Source organism: Macrobrachium nipponense, chromosome 42 (genome assembly GCF_015104395.2).
Source record: "Macrobrachium nipponense isolate FS-2020 chromosome 42, ASM1510439v2, whole genome shotgun sequence".
Taxonomy (NCBI): domain Eukaryota; kingdom Metazoa; phylum Arthropoda; class Malacostraca; order Decapoda; family Palaemonidae; genus Macrobrachium; species Macrobrachium nipponense.
The window spans coordinates 22,436,104-22,456,747 of NC_061103.1; the positions used below are offsets into that span (position 1 = coordinate 22,436,104).

The window sequence follows — 20,644 nt, forward strand, 5'->3', positions numbered from 1 at the left end:
GGAAAGAGAGGAGAGAGAGGCGATCCCTGAAAAGGAAGGGAAGGGTAAACGCCCGTGAAATGACTCACACCTGTAGCCGCTGCCGACCCGTGATGTGCGATGGACGAATTTATTTACATAAGCCTAACCAGTCTACAAAAATGGAGAGGTTATGTGCTCTCTGGGGGGAAAGACGAACTGGAATAGCCTACTACAGACAGAATGCTGAAATGGAAGAGGATCCTAAATAAATAAAAAGCAAGGAATCTATAGCATAGGCAAAGGAGGTATACCTAGGCCTATAAGATGAGCTGAAATAAAAAAAAATAACCATGTGAAAACTGACAAATATATATATTGCACACACAAATCAATTACACTTTATATAACTAATATATAAATCAATTGTAATTTATAATGACCACTGACCATCAATCCTAAGTTTTCAGAGTGCTTCCATATTTTGGGCACTGAAAATATATTGGAACTTACTTTGGTATAAATACTTAGCAGTATTTATACCAAAGCCTGCAAGGAAAATAAACATAACTAAACTTACCACACACACACACACAATCATTAGCCTATGAATGGCATAGAAATCAGAACACAGCTGGGCGTGTCTCCAATATCATATAAAAAATACACTGATTTTTTTTTTGGTCACGGAAAATCGTGAGTCTGGTATATAGATAGTATATAGTTCACAAAGTTACAAATATAGGTCAGGTATTAATGCCTGACCTTTCTGGACCTGCGAGATAAAAAAAAAAATAATATTTAATTCCCCCGGCCCCGTCAATGGAATAAAAATACTAGCCTGGACTGTTATTACAGCACGTAAATGGGATATGCTCATCAAGAATCCAAACTGTTACATTTTCTTACTTTTTATCCGTAAACACGTTCATAATATGTGTATATATGTGCATGCACTCACACACATACACACACACACACACACACACACACACACATATATATTATATATATATATATATATATATATATATATATATATATATAGGTATATATGAAACCTCTGCGGTGAATTGTGAGCAAGTACTTGGTAGTCAGTCGTCCGTAGTGGGCCAATTGTCAAAGCCAAGGTTGATGTTCGCATGCCAATGTTGTTAGATTTTCTCGTGGCTACATACTTTGTTTAAACATTACGCTGTTATTCCCGTGATAGAAGTTATATACACACACATACATTGTGAGAGAGAGAGAGAGAGAGAGAGAGAGAGAGAGAGAGAGAGAGAGCCCGCTGGTACCAGCTTTGCTATGGTTTAAAAAAGGTTTTGTATTTAGCATCTTCACCCCTGAAGACTTACAGAGAAAACCATAAGGCTGTAAACTTCTGGCGCCAAAACTCTTCAGAGACAAAGGATTATTTTTGTCATATTATATATATATAGATATATATATATATATATATATATAATATATATATATATATATATATATATATATATATATATAGTATATATATATATATATAACCATTCAGGTAAAGCGTCACCAGGCACGGATATCCATAAAATGAGGGAGAAATATAATTTTTAAATTTATAAATTACAACTAACACCAGCGCAAACAGAAATAAATAAAAGAAATTGCAAGCATATTAAAAAAATACCTAAGCCCAAGAAGTAAGAATGAAAAAGAATGAGAAAAAAAAGATGCCTCTTGAGGTATCACATGAATTCCTCAACCATCTGGTACCTAACATGAACGCAGCCCACAAGAGGAGAAGCTCTCGATCCAAAACAATAACAAAGTACAACGAGAAGCCGTGTGGGTAACAATGCATCGAATGAAAGGAAACAGAAACAGCACTACAGCATTGATTATTCAAGGCAAAAGCTTGGAAAAGCAGCTTGGAACATCTTGCGAGGTGAGTCAACCCGAGTGCCTGAGTTACCAGGATAAGTCAAGGAAGGTGGTGGAGATTGGGAGGGGGCGGGGCATGAAGGAGTGAGAGACTAAACTCGAGAGTGCGGTACGATATGTTTTCCCTCTTGAAATAGGCGCAAGACCTCTTCTTCTTCTCTCCGACACAGGTACCCCCTACATACGGGAGGTCACATGGATGGTGATGGCATCGGAGAGGAGTGGGATCTGAGCATGAAGATCAAAAAGGCAAAGCACAACTTCTTTTCGCACGCGTCTTTAACGACCTCTCTAGTTCTTAAGAACGGTGCGTGTGTTGGGTGTTAACACTACTTAGAGCTCGTTTTAAAGCTAAAATATCAATCGGCCACGTAGTACCATCCACTTTGTTGCCGATCATTCAAGCTCATTTTTAAATGGTTTGCTTCCGTCAACAGATGTTACTTACGACGTGCTTAACTGAACGCTTTGCAAGGTCTGGCTATAATTTACACTTAACTGTTAAATCAGTAGATGATAATCGACATCATACTACGAGGGAGGCGTGCAAGCAAATAGATAGTGCTATCCTCGAAAGTACCAAACCAATATGACAAATGAATAATCCAAAACACAAAGAGGATTATGACAGAAACGATCGTAGATCAATGACTGATGTAAGGAGAGAGATGGGGTGGGGAAATTTATACGAAAATCCATTATCAATACTGAATAAAGTGTATTCGATGTTAAAGCATATATTCAATTTTATATACAAAGGAAACATACATTCTGATAAATCTACCTATCTATACAAATAAAGATAGATAAATAGATATTGGTTAATACGACGAATGTTATAGGTGCCGCTGCTTTTTTTTTTTTTAAATTTACCCTTTAAAGAGAAACAGCTGATTAGCAAAAATGTGTACACCATACACACACACACACTCACTGAGCGTATATTTACTATAGCCAGTAAATACACAGATAAAAGACCCAAAAAGCGTTAAAAGAGGGAAGAATACCCTGCAACTTAACAAGGTAAACACAGAAGCAAGCAGGCCATTCATCGCCACACTTGAATGGCTCCCTATGCAGCTGGTATTATCTTTTCTCGAATCTCGACAGCAGTTTCTTCGACATCTTTGTTAGGCTGTTTGTACGTGTTTGTGCAGACTTCTGTTCAATGTTCAGCCTTCCTGAAATTCCACGTTACTTCTACACTCACTTGTATAAAAGACAGGAGTATCTAGCATAATACAATGCATATAAGCACTCGTGATTATGTGTAATTATGCGTATACATACACATACATACACACACATATTATATATATATATATATATATATATATATATATATATAAAAGGGTTGCCTCGCAAACGTGTTTCATCAAAATGGGCAAAAATAGAAACTTTGCTTTAAGCGTAGCGAAGATAAAATAGATTAAATAGAAAGTGAACGTCACTGGAAAGATGTGGTGAAAAACGTGTTGTAAGGAAAGGCCTTAAAATCCAGGAAGTGAGAAAGTGTGTTCAAGATAAAGAGGTGAATGGCACGCAGTGTAAAGGGGCTCCGACGGCCGTTTGCCAATGTTGGTCCGTGACAAAGGAGGGAGAGGAAAAAAAGTGGAAAAAAGTCATAAAAGAACACAAAGAAAATAGTCACAACTAAGTAACGAACAACTGCGCATACATAAAATACAACTTGCGTTACTTACATTATAAGCGAACTGTATAGCTAGTCTTGACAACAATCTGTATATTTCACAATTTTAACTCCACAATTTCGTTACAGCTAAATACTAATATTCGTGACAATCTCTGGGATTGAACAGTTTGATGACAGCTTCAAAAACTGGAATATGGGAACGAAAGTTCCCAATTTCCAAATTTCCACTATTAGAACCAAATATGTAATTTAATCATTACAACAGTAATCAGAGTAAAGGCATATACGTGGATTAGACGACTACGTTCTTTGCCCCTATTATCACCATACCTTTAACTCTTACTATTCATCTACATTATCTTTGCCTCCATTATATCAGCCTGAGTTGAAACAAATACCTGAGCTGAAACAAATATTATAATTATTATAAGATATTATTATTATTATATAATCCTACATTTTTAAATTTATTTTATTATATATATTTTTTTTTCATTTTTACAAAATCGCAAATAATGGCCAAAGCAAAAGCTTGATTTGAATCTGGCCTTCAATTTACATTCCCACTCCACGTTTCCCCCAAGGATTGCCATATGGGGTTTGGGGGCATGGCGGAGGAGGGGCAGAGGAAAGAGGAGGAGGGCTTTGGCTGTCTGGCGTCGAAGTCAGCAGGGACCTGGACAGAGGGAGACGCCGTTATAGGTGGAGTAGGGTAGGGTAGGTTTATCGTCTCATTGTGATGTGTCTTACGCGTGCCCAACTTCCCATAAAAAACACCTCACAATAATCAGGTCTGCTTCACGCTTGGGCATCATTAACCCCCCACCCCCTTTTACCCCTCCCCCTTATCCAATCTCTCTCTCTCTCTCTATCTCTCTTACATACACTTGGTAGAACCGTGGCCACCGAGAGCACGGTAGAACAAGGTAAAAGAAAATAAAAATATGGTAACTTTTAAGAGGTGAAAGCCTTCGAACTCTGATACCTTTAAAAGCCAATACGTAAATGAAACACAGTAATGAAATGATGTAAGTAAAAGAAAGAGACTTGAAAACGATAGCAATACTAAGGCTGCCTCTTGAATGACGAACTCTTTTTGAAGAGTGCAAACGAAAGCAGAAGGTGATCACAAGGGTCTGATGCTTAATAATCATTCACACTTTTTTTTTTTTTTTTTTTTTCAAAATTTACTTAGTTTACAACAGGACTGTAAAATCGTCTTGATTATACGAATGCAATCCCAAAATGTACTTCATACTTCTGCTGGAAGAGCTGTCTTTGATTCTATAACAAATTTTTTCGTCAAGTTTTCAACTAAATTCACAATCCCCAATAAACAGAATTGTTTGTGCTACAATATGTTGAATACTGAGAATATAGTTTATTTTTACACCTCTCTCAACTAGGCATTTCCTTTTAAACTTGTGGCAATCCCAAGGCCTCTATAATGCTCAGTTCACGAAGTTGTAGCCTCCAAGAAAATAACAAATATTATGAGTGATGTGTGTGTGTACTAGAGCTCTTCGTCTTGTGGGTGTTGCCCGTATTGCTGATCTCCAGGGCCACCTGAAATTCGATGAAAACTAACTGGTTTCTTTTCTATATTTATTCTCCTTGGAATTCTCATTCAAATTATAATCATAATTACAGAACAAATTCATACACAGCTAGACTACATTATAATTATGAAGAGATTAATAACAATCCAAACCTTGTACATTTTTCCACAATAATTACCGTACCTGTTAACATAACAGTAGACAGACCTCGAAATAATACTACATCATCTATAATTATGAAGTATCACGGGAGCAAATAATGACAACAAAGAAATGAACTACGGGTCCACTGAAGACAGCGGGGATGCAAAACGCAGCAAGGCCAACCCGAAGCAAATGACAGCCCATCTAAACAATTTGTTATTCAGCACCTTGAATTACCACCGCCGGTCCGAACCACTTGGGTAGTATCTTAAATAAGTACCGTACTCAAACTTCTAAACTGTGCTGTCTAGACTAAGCCCAAAAGAGCAAACAGATGCAAATGTACTTCCAGTTTAGCATTTTTTTCTTCCAGTTTAGCATTTTTTTTCTTGAGTGATTAGATGCTATGCGTTACGGATATTATACTAAGTCTATAGCCGAACATCATTGCCAGCGACCTTATGCTTAAGTACAATCTTCAACTGCGAATCAAGGATGAACAAAAAAAAAAAAAAAAAAAATGCTCACAAAAAAAATTACCCTTTGTCTATTTCATACAAATCTTTAAAGTTAGTGATATTAAAGCTCTCCATTTGTACATCTCTTGCAATCCATATAACCTTGCAAGAATTCTGAGGGGGGGGGGGGCCTTTACAAGACCGATAGGCCTATACCATACTTTATATATTACCCAATCTGTAAAATTCTAACCCTTTCAACCGGACTTACTTTCCCACTTAACACTTATTTTATGCACTCCAGCTTTTACTTCCACAGACACCTCTTTTTCACTTACGCCATGTGATTATAATGTTTCATAATATATTCACACCTAAAACATGCTCAACAACGAATATGGGCTTATATAAAAAAATAAAAAAATAAATAAAAAAAACTGAGGTAATAACTTATTCAGAGTTTCAATGGAATAACATTATGCAGTGCTACATATACACACACAACATACAGTTTAATATATACACAAACACACATATATGTATAGTGTGTGTGCGTGTGTATTTTTCCAAGTTATAGTATATATAAATAAAGGCTACAAACAGTCATCAAATACAAAAGTAAACATTGAATACAAAAACTAATGCGAATCTGCAATTATCGTCAGGAATATTAAAAGCATGTAATGTAGACACTCTCTCCTCATCTATCTCTCTCCCACACCGAAACCCAGGCGATAAGAAACACCCGAGGTATCTAAAACCAATGTCTTACAAAGAGAGGGTCCTTGACAATGTAGCCTTGCATAGATCACAAGGTAAACCACTCTTGGCTCCCTGCCAGTTGTAGGATTGCCTAAGGGTTTAAATAAAACACGAAGAATAATGGAACAAAATTCCTAAATCTCTCAATTCTGCGTCTCTTAAATCATTTTTATATTTCTTTATATTTCTCTTTTCGACATTTTCATTCGTAAATATTAATATTTTTTTCAACATTCTAATATGTTCGGTTTACGACACAGCACTCCGAGTCCTATTTAGCCATACTTCTTTGAGGAGCGCATTTATCTTCGCAAAAATGAGATTGAATTATTATTATTATTATTTAGAGCGTAGTCACCTTTATGCGCCTCAAGAAGAACTGGGAGGCTGGGGACTGCGTAGAGATCTTGGAGGAATAATCCTCCAAGGTAGAGATAAAAGGAACTTAAACTGTGAGAGTAAGTACAATTATGAACGCAATGATAATCTGAGATGGTCTAAACATGTGGAAAGAACGGACGTAGATAAAGATAAGTTGTGTGAAAAATTACGTATTATTCATAACTGTCAAGAGGAAGGGGCTGATAACTAAAAAGTCCTGGATACAAGCAGAGAATAAGTTACCGGAAAAGATGGTCACAAATATGAGTGCGCGCATTATGAGTGAGAGGTTTGGACGTCCTGCTGATGAGCCGTCAGTGTAAGTGTTCATCCACTATTCGAAAAGTAAATAGTGACTGTTGTGTAGTTAATCTCTAAAGTGTTTTAGTGTACAATCACATATACATATTACATATATATATATATATATATATATATATATATATATATATATATATATAGTACTGACTAAAACACGGACTTTAAGAAGTAAGACGTTTTCAACTACATTCTTGAGAATTATTCATGACTTAATAATACCTTCTTAACCCCAATAATTACTGAGCAGCGCGATGGAGCTCCCTTAAATAAATCTGAGTCACGGAATCCATGAATACATAAAAAAATAATTTCTAACTGCAACACAAACAATATATATATATATATATATATATATTATATATATATATATATATATATATAAATTGTATTCGTGACAGCTATACTATATTATACACATTCATGACACAACTGGTAATTATGACAGTTTGAACATATTTTGTTGTTAAATAAAGATCCCAAGGAAATATAGCAAAGAAATGGCATCGTTATATAAGCATCTTAATGGCATCACAATAAACACAGGCTAACACAAGGACAAGATCGCAATTTCCAAAGAAACCAGGATATCTGTTGTAACAACAGTAAATCTCCAAACAACCTCGCTCTGATACAAACGATGACAATAAAAACTCGGTTAATAATACTGCCCTTGCCTATCATTTACCTTAATTCTAATGGGTGACTGGCCTATAAAAACTGAGACACTGAATCAATATGGCAGCCTACAAATTTTGAATGTCCAATAAAAACTAAGACACTGAATCAAAATGGTAGCCAACAAATTTCGAATGTATCTATAAAAATAATTTAAATGCCAAAAACACATCATTTCTCAAGCACTCCTAACGTAACATAGGTATCCTGCGTTTTTCCATGTAGCAGTAAAAAAAAAAAAAAAAAAAAAAGGACGTAATATTCTCTCTCTCTCTCTCTCTCTCTCTCCTTACCCACCTCTTGCGTTTTCCCCGTGTGATCCCCCTAAAAAGCGCCCGGCCCGATTCAGTGGTGCGATTCAGGTCTGATAAACAGCCCCTCACTATCCTCGCCAGGCACTATGCCCCCCCCCCCCCCCCCCCCACCCCCCACCCCTTCCCCACTTCCCCAAACTTTTCCTTTTGCATGAAATCTGTTGGATCATATTCCTCATTCCACTTCGAGTCTCATCACTTATATAACAATAGATTTTAGGAATGACAAATATTACCAAACTTACATATAAAAATGGGTTAAAACTGGGAAGAAGAAGACCGAAATTACATATATTTGAAGGTCACTATCGATTCAGCAGTTCAAGGAAGAAATTGGTAGTGATAATAAAAAATTTTTTATTCATCCTGGATCCCGTCCTTGTTTATGGAATTGACCGTAAACACAAACATACACACTTATATATGTGTGTGTGTGAGTGTGTGTCAGGGGAAAAAAGCTTATACAATCAAGGAAAGGAACAGAATGAGTAAAGGAGGAGCTTTACGAAGAGCATGAGATTTCAAATAAAATACATTCGTCATGCCAAATTGTGTGCAAATAGGTGAGTATATTCTCATCTAGCCTAGAAGCCAGGGAAAACTGAAACAAACCATATTTACTTCACACCGACAACCCAGAAATGCAAAGGAAAAACTGTGGACAAACAAGAGTAATTTGTAGAGATCGAGTAATTTGTATAGATCAGAGCCTATTTTTAAAGAAAATGATCTACATGCATGTAGCATTACTGTAGCAAGAAATATATTGCCCAAACAGCAATAAACTTGGCAATTACTCTCGTCGAAAATGAGAACATAACCTTACCACTACTTTCTGTTGAAATACAGCAAATGCTTCACATACGAACAGTGAGAACTAAGAAAAGCAAAGCGACTAAAAATGTGACGAAGACTGTAGTCAGACAAAAATCATTACAAATAACGGACAAATACTTCACAACATTTAAAGACTTCCAGTTTTTTTTATTTTTTTATAGGAATACGACTAACGAGGCCTATGAAACTTTGAAGCTATCACATTTAACAGTCTGCATTTTGCTGACGTTTTAAACAACCGTTTAAGTATACTATATATCTATAAAATATGCTGTTTTATTTTTCTGTACTTCCTTGATTTACTTCCTTGTTTTTCTTTTCATACATCGACTACGGATTCTGCGTAAGTTCAATTAATTCATTCAACTACATGAAGTAGCGATCATAATAATAATAATAATAATAATAATAATAATAATAATAATAATAATACTAATAAATGAGAGAGGGTCTGCTTCCTAAATAATAATAATAATAATAATAATAATAATAATAATAATAATAATAATAATAATAATAAGCATGGCATGGATAGACTATAAGAAAGCCTTCGACATGATACCACACACATGGCTAATAGAATGCCTGAAAATATATGGGGCAGAGGAAAATACCATCAGCTTCCTCAAAAATACAATGTGCAACTGGAATACAATACTTACAAGCTCTGGAATAAGACTAGCAGAGGTTAATATCAGGAGAGGGATCTTCCAGGGCGACTCACTGTCCCCACTACTCTTCGTAGTAGCCATGATTTCCATGACAAAAGGTACTACCGAAGATGGATGCCGGGTACCAAACTCAAGAAAAAGAGGCAACAAAATCAACCATCTGATGTTCAATGGACGACATCAAGCTGTATGGTAAAGAGCATCAAGGAAATAGATACCCTAATCCAGACTGTAAGGATTGTATCTGGGGACATCAGAATGGAGTTTGGTATAGAAAAATGCGCCTTAGTCAACATACAAAAAGGCAAAGTAACGAAGAACTGAAGGGATAAAGCTACCAGATGGGAGCAACATTCAAACCACATAGCATGATGGAACAGGATACCAAATAACCTGGGAATAATGGAAGGAGGAGATATAAAACAGCCAAAAGATGAGGACACGATCAGGAAAGAATATATGCAGAGACTCAAGGCGATACTCAAGTCAAAACTCAACGCCGGAAATATGATAAAAGCCAATAAACACATGGGCAGTGCCAGTAATCAGATACAGCGCAGGAATAGTGGAATGGACGAAGGCAGAACTCCGCAGCATAGATCAGAAAACCAGGAAACAAATGGACAATACACAAGGCACTACACCCAAGAGCAAATACGGACAGACTATACATAACACGAAAGGAAGGAGGGAGAGGACTACTAAGTATAGAGGACTGCGTCAACATTGAAAACAGAGCACTGGGGCAATATCTGAAAACCAGTGAAGACGAGTGGCTAAAGAGTGCATGGGAAGAAGGACTAATAAAAGTAGACGAAGACCCAGAAATATACAGAGACAGGAGAAAGACAGAAAGAACAGAGGACTGGCACAACAAACCAATGCACGGACAATACATGAGACAGACTAAAGAACTAGCAGCGATGACAATTGGCAATGGCTACAGAGGGGAGAGCTAAAGAAGGAAACTGAAGGAATGATAACAGCGGCACAAGATCAGGCCCTAAGAACCAGATATGTTCAAAGTACGATGACGGAAATAACATCTCTCCCATATGTAGGAAGTGCAATACGAAAAATGAAACCATAAACCACATAGCAAGTGAATGCCCGGCACTTGCACAGAACCAGTACAAAAAGAGGCATGATTCAGCTGGCAAAAGCCCTCCACTGGAGCCTGTGCAAGAAACATCAGCTACCTTGCAGTAATAAGTGGTACGAGCACCAACCTGAGGGAGTGATAGAAAACGATCACGCAAAGATCCTCTGGGACTATGGTATCAGAAAGGATAGGGTGATACGTGCAAATAGACCAGACATGACGTTGATTGACAAAGTCAAGAAGAAAGTATCACTCATTGATGTCGCAATACCATGGGACACCAGAGTTGAAGAGAAAGAGAGGGAAAAAATGGATAAGTATCAAGATCTGAAAATAGAAATAAGAAGGATATGGGATATGCCAGTGGAAATCGTACCCATAATCATAGGAGCACTAGGCACGATCCCAAGATCCCTGAAAAGGAATCTAGAAAAAACTAGAGGCTGAAGTAGCTCCAGGACTCATGCAGAAGAGTGTATCCTAGAAACGGCACACATAGTAAGAAAAGTGATGGACTCCTAAGGAGGCAGGATGCAACCCGGAACCCCACACTATAAATACCACCCAGTCGAATTGGAGGACTGTGATAGAGCAAAAAAAAAAAAAAAAAAAAAAAAAAAAAAAAATAATAATAATAATAATAATAATAATAATAATAATAAACTTTATTCGCAGCAGTCTAGCCTTACAAAATCCACTAGGATAAAATCTCCTTAAAACACATATATCATTTCTGGACGTTCTATTCTTGGAATGAAAAATGACAACAATAATGAAAACGCTCTTTCTGCAAGCTAAGTAGTATATCTCAGTTTAACCAGACCACTGAGCTGACTAACAGCTATCCTAGGGCTGGCCCGAAGGATTAGATATTTTTACGTGGCTAGGAACCAATTGGTTACCTAGCAACGGGACCTACAGCTTATTTGGGATCCGAACCACATTATATCGAGAAATTAATTTCTAATAAATTCCTCTCATTCCTTGTTGGCAGAGCGGAGAAACGAACCCGGGACTACCGAATCGGTAGGGGGGCACGTAAACCATTCTCCCAACGAGGAACTCTCTTTTTGCAAGTAGAGAGAAATGTACTGCTATCACACTGACCACATCTGAGAAGATTTTCACACCTAAAACCAAAGAAATCTGCCCAAACGTCTATATATCAAAGGTAGGATCATTCCCGCGTGGCAGTATCCATTTCTCGTGACGGCCAGAGTCCTACAAATGTTGCCTCCTGTCCAATTACATATTCATATCGAGCAATCTATCAAAGTTGGGCTTTGGAAACACGGAGATGGAGATCAAGGAAGGGGCGCCGAGTTACTGATAACAACGAGAGAGAGAGAGAGAGAGAGACGAGAGACGAGACCTGACGCACGAGTAGAGAGAGCCAGAGAGAGAGAGAGAGAGAGAGAGAGAGAAATAAAACATGGGACAATTCCATGAAAATACTAACAAAAAACAGAGAAAGAGCAGAGAAAATAATGCAAATAAATTCACAAATCGTATAATCATTAATAAGAAAGCAATATTAAACGTAGCATTTTCAATGCAAAAAAATTCAATTAACTGCAAAAGCCGTGAACCACAACGACGAATTTCATGAGTCATAAAGGATTTTATTTTTTTCCACGAAAGGACGACTCACTCGACAAAAGTTCATCAGCACATTTAGTAATATTACGAAGAAACCACCATAACCCATTATTATAAATTATATACTTCTTTACCTTCCTTATAGTATAAGTCTTTCACCAGCAACGTCTGGAAGAATATAAGTCCCATTGTAATTTGACAGACATTCACCTAAAATGGCTACGGCTAATAATTGAAAATTAGGATAGGAGAAATAATTATTTCTTATCAAATATGAGAGTTGATCGGTTATTTGTGTGTGTCCACACAAGCACATTCCCATATCTCTCTCTCTCTCTCTCTCTCTCTCTCTCTCTCTCTCTCTCTCTGTATACATATATATATATATATATATATATATATATATATATATATATATATATATATATAGTACATATAGTATATGCCTTGTATGTATAGTATACATCTGTGTAATTTTCAGGCAAAATCAACTCATGATGATTTAGCTTTACAGGGCTTCTTACCAGCTGGGGACTTAAGCCCCTATTATTCCAACAGCTGCTATGTTTATTCCCCCTGGGAAGTCTACGCGTCCATTACAGGTCATCTTCAACTGACCTGATTAATGCAATTCTGATCGTTTTCTCTTTCTTAGGTAACCTGTCATCTATAGTTCTTCCCGTTGCCAAATTATAACTTGGAATAGTAAATAATTTATTGAGTCGTTGTTAGCTACTCCTGGACTTCAGTCGGACTGAAAACTAAGTTGAATAAAATTGTTGATAGAGTAAGTTAAACAAATGTGCATTCCTGACTAATTTTCTGTTTCTGTAAAAAAAAAAAAAAAGAACTAAAAGTGAACAAGATCATTTATTGACGAGCTCGCAAAATGTCAACAATCCCGTATGTCTGATAATCAAGGCAAATAAATCTGTATATTTGATGCCAATATATTTAGTCTGCATATTCGATGCCAATATATTTAGTCTTCATATTCGAGGCCAATATATTTAAAATCTACATATTCGTTGCCAATACATTTAAAGTCTGCATATTCGATGCCAATATATTTAGTCTTCATATTCGAGGCCAATATATTTAAAATCTACATATTCGATGCCAATACATTGTAAGTCTGCATATCGATGCAATATATTTAGTTTTCATATTCGAGGCCAATATATTTAAAATCTACATATTCGATGCCAATATATTTAAAATCTGCATATTCGATGCCAATATATTTAAAGTCTGCATATTCGATGCCAATATATTTAAAATCTGCATATTCGATGCCAATATATTTAAAGTCTGCATATTCGATGCCAATATATTTAAAGTCTGCATATTTGAGGCAAATATATTTGAAATCTGCATATCTGCATATTCGAGGCCAATATATTTAAAATCTAGATATTCGATGCCAATATATTTAAAGTCTGCATATTCGATGCCAATATTTTAAATTTAAATATGCATATTCAGAGGCTAATAATATTAAAATCGGGCATATTTCACGATGTAATATATATTAAGTCTGCATATTCCATGTCAATATATTTAAAGTCTGCATATTCGATGCTAATATATTTAAAGTTTGCATATTCGATGCCAATATATTTAAAATCTGCATATTCGAGGCCAGTATTTTAACGGTCAGCATATTCGATGCCATATATCTAAGCGTCTGCATATTCGATGCCAATTAATTTAAAAGTCTGCTATTCGATGCTCAATATGATTTATACATTGCATATTCGATGACGATATATTAATAATCTGCATATTCGATGCCAAAATATTTAAAGTCTGTATATTCCATGCCAATATATTTAAAGTCTGTATATTCGATGCCAATATATTTAAAGTCTGCATATTCGATGTCAATATATTCAAAATCTGCAAATTCGATGCCAATATATTTAAAGTCTGCAAATTCGATGCCAATATATTTAAAGTCTGCATATTCGATGCCAATATATTTAAAGACTGCATACTCGACGCTAATATATTTAAAGTCTGCATATTCGATGCCAATATATTTAAAGTCTGCATATTCGATGCCAATATATTCAAAATAAGTGATGGACATAACATACCTTACTTGAAACCAGCTAACAACAAGAAATAAAGCTTAAAAGTGCCGACATGAAAGTTACTGCTATATTCTACGAGAACTATGTACCATAGTACTATATTGCGCTTGGCGCCGAAACCAAAACAGAATAGTTAACTACACCAACAGCAAAAGAGGGTCAGTAACTATTCTCTGCCGAAATATAAAAAAAGGAAAGTCAAAGTGCCACACAATCTACCAATGCCAAATTCTGCCAGTGCCACAATTTATCAGCAGCTCTCCCACTTATCCTGGCCACAGCCACCCCCTAAACCATTTTACCTCCCACATCATTAAATAACCCTCGTGGCCACCACAACTGCCTACCAACTCCTCACAGTGGCGAGAGAGAGCACACACACACATACTTTCGCTCTTGAAACTTTCAGCGTTCTTTGGCTGTTGTCCTCAGTTTTACACCACAAGGTTTTCGTTCATTTGTTGTGTCGCATTAAACAAAATACAGTAACACAAGTTGTCTTTCTAGTTCGAGGTTGTTTCTAAAATCTCCAGGACTCATATGAGACGGCAATCACACTTCTCCATATTATCGTTTTACGCTTGTGTCTCAGCAAAGGATATCCGAAACATCAACATGAAAACATAAGTAAACACCATGAACGCAAAACATCAGTTACCACCATGAACACAAAATTTAAGTTACCACCGTGAATATTATCTTAAATGGCAAACCTAAATAAGAAAAACAAGTCTATATTCCTGAACATGTCAGGAGAGGGAGGGAATTACAGTCAAGCTCCCAAAAAGAAAGAAAGAAAGAAAGAAAAAACTTGCAGACTACACGTATCTCTTCAGACGCAAGCCATGCTATGATAGGAGGACCCCCTCCCTGACCATCTCTCTCTCTCTCTCTCTTGGTCTGTCTGTTTAACATCCCCAGTTTGAAAAGTATTGGCTCGTAACCTCCAATCTTGACTATGATACTACAGCCCATCCCAGAGCGATTTCTCAAAAGGCGCCTTTCCACACACACAGACACGTCTCTTATTACCATACAAACACCTTTAACTCCTCCCAGTACTAAACATCACAGAGAAGGAGAAAGTCTCGCGCGCATTCCCATTAATCCGTAACAGTGGTGCCATTATCATCCTCACATGATAACTTCCTTGCAGGAAACATGGATTATCACAACCCCAACTACCTCCAAATGGTTCCTAGGCAACGATAACTTACCCTCTACAGTCTACACACACACACTTGAAACTAAGCAGCCTACTTTACTACACAGTGCAGTACCGTCAATATGAATATACATATATATATATATATATATATATATATATATATATATATATATGTGTGTGTGTGTGTGTGTGTGTGTGTGTGTGTGGTGACACCTTCAGGGCGTTAAAAATTTACTAAAAGCCACAAACATTTTTAGTCTGCGAAAACTGACCATAGACATGATAGACTTACTAAGAAAAGGCTAAAAACGCCTTCCCCTGGAAAATGAACAAGCATAGGAGGGTTGAATACACCCTAGGGCTCACAGACGCAATTCCAAAACAAACACTACGCCCACACATGTGTCCCTCATACCCGACACCCACAACAAGTAAACAGGTCTCATAAACAGCGCCCATACCATACAACCATACACATCGTGATGGGTTCCATTCCCTCACAAGGCTACACGAGAGGAGGAGGAGGAGGAGTATAGAGAGTGTAGTGCGTCCCATACAATAATACAATCTCTCTCGTTCTTTCTCTCTTCTTGCTCAGTTGAGCTGAGATGGGACCTCCCTGGGTCCTACACTGAGGTGCCAGAGTGGAACAGAGGAATCATTGTTCGGTTAAGACGGACTTAGACCACATTACCATATCCCTTAGCGTCAGGAGTCAGGTCTCTCTCTCTCTCTCTCTCTCTCTCTCTCTCTTTCTAAATAAGCCTTATCTTAAAGACTAGAGTCATTCTTCTATGATTTCATACCTTCAAATACTATTTTCTGAAGTTGGGAAATTTAAAATTAATTTAATTCTGATCCCATTCAATACTTATTTTTATACACCATAAAAATGTTACGTTAATTCACGACGCTATACAAATGAAGAATATGGACACAGCTAATGGAAAAGAAATACAAAAACAAGATAATAAAAGAAGATAAAGTTAAGTCTATCTTAGTTTAACCAGACCACTGAGCTGATGAACAGCTCTCCTAGAGCTGGCCCGAAGGATTAGATATTTTTACGTGGCTAGGAACCAATTGGTCACCTAACAACGGGACCTACAGCTTATTGTGGGATCCGAACCACATTAAATCGAGAAATTAATTTCTAATCACCAGAAATAAATTTCCCTGATTCCCCGTTGCCCGAGCCGAGAATCGAACTTCGGACCACCGGATTGGTATCCGAGCGCGAAAACCACTCGTCTAACGAGGAACTAATAAAAGAAGTAAAAAAAAAAAAAAAATACATTGTCGATGTATCTGGCAAGGTAAAGATAGCGAAAAGAAATAAAAGAATATGCCGTAAATCATTTTATTAATGATATCTTTACAAAGAAACAGTGTTTAACTATCTTGAAGATTAAATTACAACTATACTCAGTTTTTTTCCATCTGTCTACCCGCCTGAGGTGTTTGCTTATGGTAACACTGCGTCCCGGGCTTTGGATAGTTACATTCAGCGTACATTCAACAACAATAATAATAAACCATTTCGATTATTAACGGTGTAATTCGCATACAGTAAATTACTAAAACACTATTCAGTTGCAAATGTACACCCAGATATCCTTTTATTTACCTAAAACTTACACATAGCGTAACTATTTAAAGCCCGGGAAGCAGTGTTACCATACAAAAACACCACAGGCGGATGGACAGATGAAAAAAAAAACAGAGTATAGGTCCTCTTGTGTTTTGGAACTTCGTTTCTTCGACCAACAAAAAGCCATCCGTGATCTATGACCAAGAGTGATGTTTTCTTGATGTTAAAATGAGCCTGTTCACATTTTTTTCTTATTAATGTAGCTTCATAGTGTCTGATTCGAACTCATCAGAAAACTGAATTTTCAGATTCAAATATATATTATATATCTATATAATATCTATTATATATATAATATACTATATCTCCTATATATATTATTAATATAATATAAAAACTAGACATGCTCTCAAACGGCATCTACTGGGGTAATTCCCCCACCCCATAAAAAAAATAAATAAATAAATAATTAAATAAACACACACATGCACACAAAGGTTCGAACAAACAAGTGTGCACAAACAATGCCAAGCAAAATTCGCAGGAATATCAATGAAGCCAGGCGTATCTATACATTATTTCATCAACGAGAATGATTTCCATTGTTTAGAATCACATCTTTACATAATTTCTTATGTAACTCTAACCATATTGTCGTATGTACATGGATCATACAGCTTCCAGTTACTGCGTCCTTTGAAAATCTCTAATTGCCCACCTCAAGTTCCTAAAGTTACAACCTGTCCAGGAATTTGTAACTTGTTTTAGTGAATTTTAATTCACGCATATAAAACCAAATCACGCTATGACTTAAAAGCTGCTAGGCCTAGTCCCTTTAAACCTATAAAAAAGGCAAGTTTACAAACTTAGCATAACGATTAAACTTCAATATTTCAGAACATTAATTCATGTCAGAGAGAGAGAGAGAGAGAGAGAGAGAGAGAGAGAGAGAGAGAGAATGTGGAGGGTCCTGTCAGAGAATCTAGTATACGTACCTTCTTATAATAATAATAATAATAATAATAATAATAATAATATAGCCTACGATTTAGCTGTAAACACGCAACCCACGGAACGACTCTGTAATGAAAAAGGTATACAAAGTACCTGACATCAAAACCTACCCCCTCCGTTATTTCCCTATCTTCCCGAACCTCTTTCTCATTCAAACTCATTAATATTTATGTGGTGGTCTAAATAATTCATAGCAGGGCCCGTGGCGTGCTCAATTAATCAAATAATTAGGCCTTTAATGATCACGCATCACCTGGGTAAGTTACCTAGGGATAGGCCCAGTTCTGTTCTTAAGATATGGGATTTCGCTAATCCATGTGAAAGGGACCATTATATATTTCAGAGAGAGAGAGAGAGAGAGAGAGTTATTACATCTCTGCTCCCAATCGGGCACTGCCATCTTTATCTACCATAAAATGATCAAAAGCCAACGGCACAATAACACCGATTCTACATTAATCTGTCAAAGCTGTTACACTTCCAAGAATTTTATCAGGACCTAAACGAATTTTATCAGGACCTTAACACGAAACAGCAAGTTAGATTTGGATAAGAAAACAAAAGGAAACTTTGATCACAGCTCAAAGTGACTACTATACGTATACCTTTATTTACATAAAAAAAAAAATCAATCGAATCTTATGCAGGAAAACAGGTTATACGGAATGGGGCGACCATACTTTTGTCATGGAAGAAAAAGAGATGCATGTCTAGGCTATGTGGATAAAAAAGTACACATACATTATAAAAAATATATCGATATGGACATCTTGCACCAAAATCATACTATTAGCACTTATAGTCTAACAGCGTCTGCAAAACGTTACCTTCGTCACATGCTAAACAATTACCATCCCGTATACACATCACCTATCGGGCAAAAAGAAGAAAAAAAAAAAAAAAGGGGGGGGGGGGGGTGGGGGGCGCTCCCTGATGGAACATCCTCTAACATCAAATTTCGTATAAACAACGCTTGCAAATTAAAGGTCGGCCAGTCCTAAGATACGGTCAAGTCTCTAGTTTTCTACTTCAACCTGGCCCCAACCTTCATGAAACCAAACTGGTTCTCGAGATCAAACGCGATATATACCTTTTGATGATCCAACTAACCAGTAGCAGTTGCATCTCTCGTACCCTTTCATCCTTCTCTCAAGAAAATCACAGGCTAAAAGGAACTGTCGCTGTAAATCTCTTAAATTTTCGTGCCATATTCAAGAGAAATGACCAACGACACCAGGCGTACGTTAAGTCTTGCGCAAAACCCATCAGTTTTAGTTGGTAACTGTAATCTTAGCATAGATACCTTGAGTTAACCTGTAATATCGATTTATAAACAAAAAGTATAAATCAGTACTGAATGATAATTTTGCCCAACTCATGCAAATATATTGTAAAGCTAAGGAAACTAATCTGAACAGAGTTAACTTGAATAAATCTGCTCCACTGCGGGGGAAAATGCGCAAAGCTAGGATGTACTTCCTAAGAAATATATCACAACGGACAATAGGTAATACCATATAAGAGAGAGAGAGAGAGAGAGAGAGAGAGAGAGAGAGAGAGAGAGAGAGAGAGAGACTGTACTAACCTTTCTATTCGTGAACAATGTCTTAAATACATTCACTCTTAGTTTGGAAAATATCAAATGAAAGTCCCACACTAATGGAGTCAAATTAACCAAACTTGAGCCTACTTAAGCATTTGGTCAGCAAAGCTACCAGAACTTGTGTCTGTCAGGCGGTCTTGCACCTGAAACAAATCTCAGGTGAACTTACCTTCTGGATTATAAAGTCCATCTTCACCTGTCAGCCTCGACTTAATCCCTGCTGAAAATTATCAATGATGAGCCTTCATCCCGAAACGCGCCCGACCGAAGGTGCCACAGGAGAGCCTATAAACAATTCTCGGCCTATCAACTTAGGCTTCGCTGTTTTATTAAAACCTCCTATTTCAACGGCCACGAATAATATTTTGCAAATAGCCTGTGGGGGGCTACAAAATGCAATGACGTCTTGAGTAAACACAAGCAATGGCCCTCTACATTATTCCCAATTTTGAGCACACCACAAACATCGAGGGAAAAATATTGTCGCACGCGTCACCAAGATAAGGAGCTGCAGTGCGGACACACTACCCTCCTCAATCACTTCTTCACTCAGACTGAGAACGGGAATTTGGCTGGGATGGGAGAGACTCCGTTTACCAACACAACTCTCCCTCTCTCTCGCTCTCGGCTCGCTCGACTCCCGGGATCAGAAGCGAGGACATTCAAGCGACAGCGTTGGCGGCCGTACGATGAATCCGCCTTCTCTCTACTGCTGACGGTGTGTGATACCTTAACAACAGAATTGAAACGCTCCCGGTCCTTTTTCCGGACCATTATTGGAAAAAATAAAGGGATTTCGGAGATGTTTCACTAGCATGACATC

General features: G+C 37.1%; 1 protein-coding gene across 3 annotated transcripts in view; it reads right to left on the reverse strand.

Annotated features, from left to right (window-relative positions):
- Positions 1-20,441, reverse strand: part of LOC135213021 (E3 ubiquitin-protein ligase PDZRN3-B-like) — a 127,529-nt gene extending 107,088 nt beyond the window's left edge. For 2 of the 3 annotated variants that reach the window (XM_064246830.1, XM_064246829.1), the window contains exon 1: positions 19,991-20,440. In XM_064246830.1, coding sequence (XP_064102900.1) covers positions 19,991-20,011 — 21 coding nt within the window. In that variant the 5' untranslated portion in view covers positions 20,012-20,440. Of the gene's footprint in view, positions 1-19,990 lie in introns of all 3 variants that reach the window. The other variant, XM_064246828.1, reaches the window with a different exon arrangement.
- Positions 20,442-20,644: the final 203 nt, after the last annotated feature.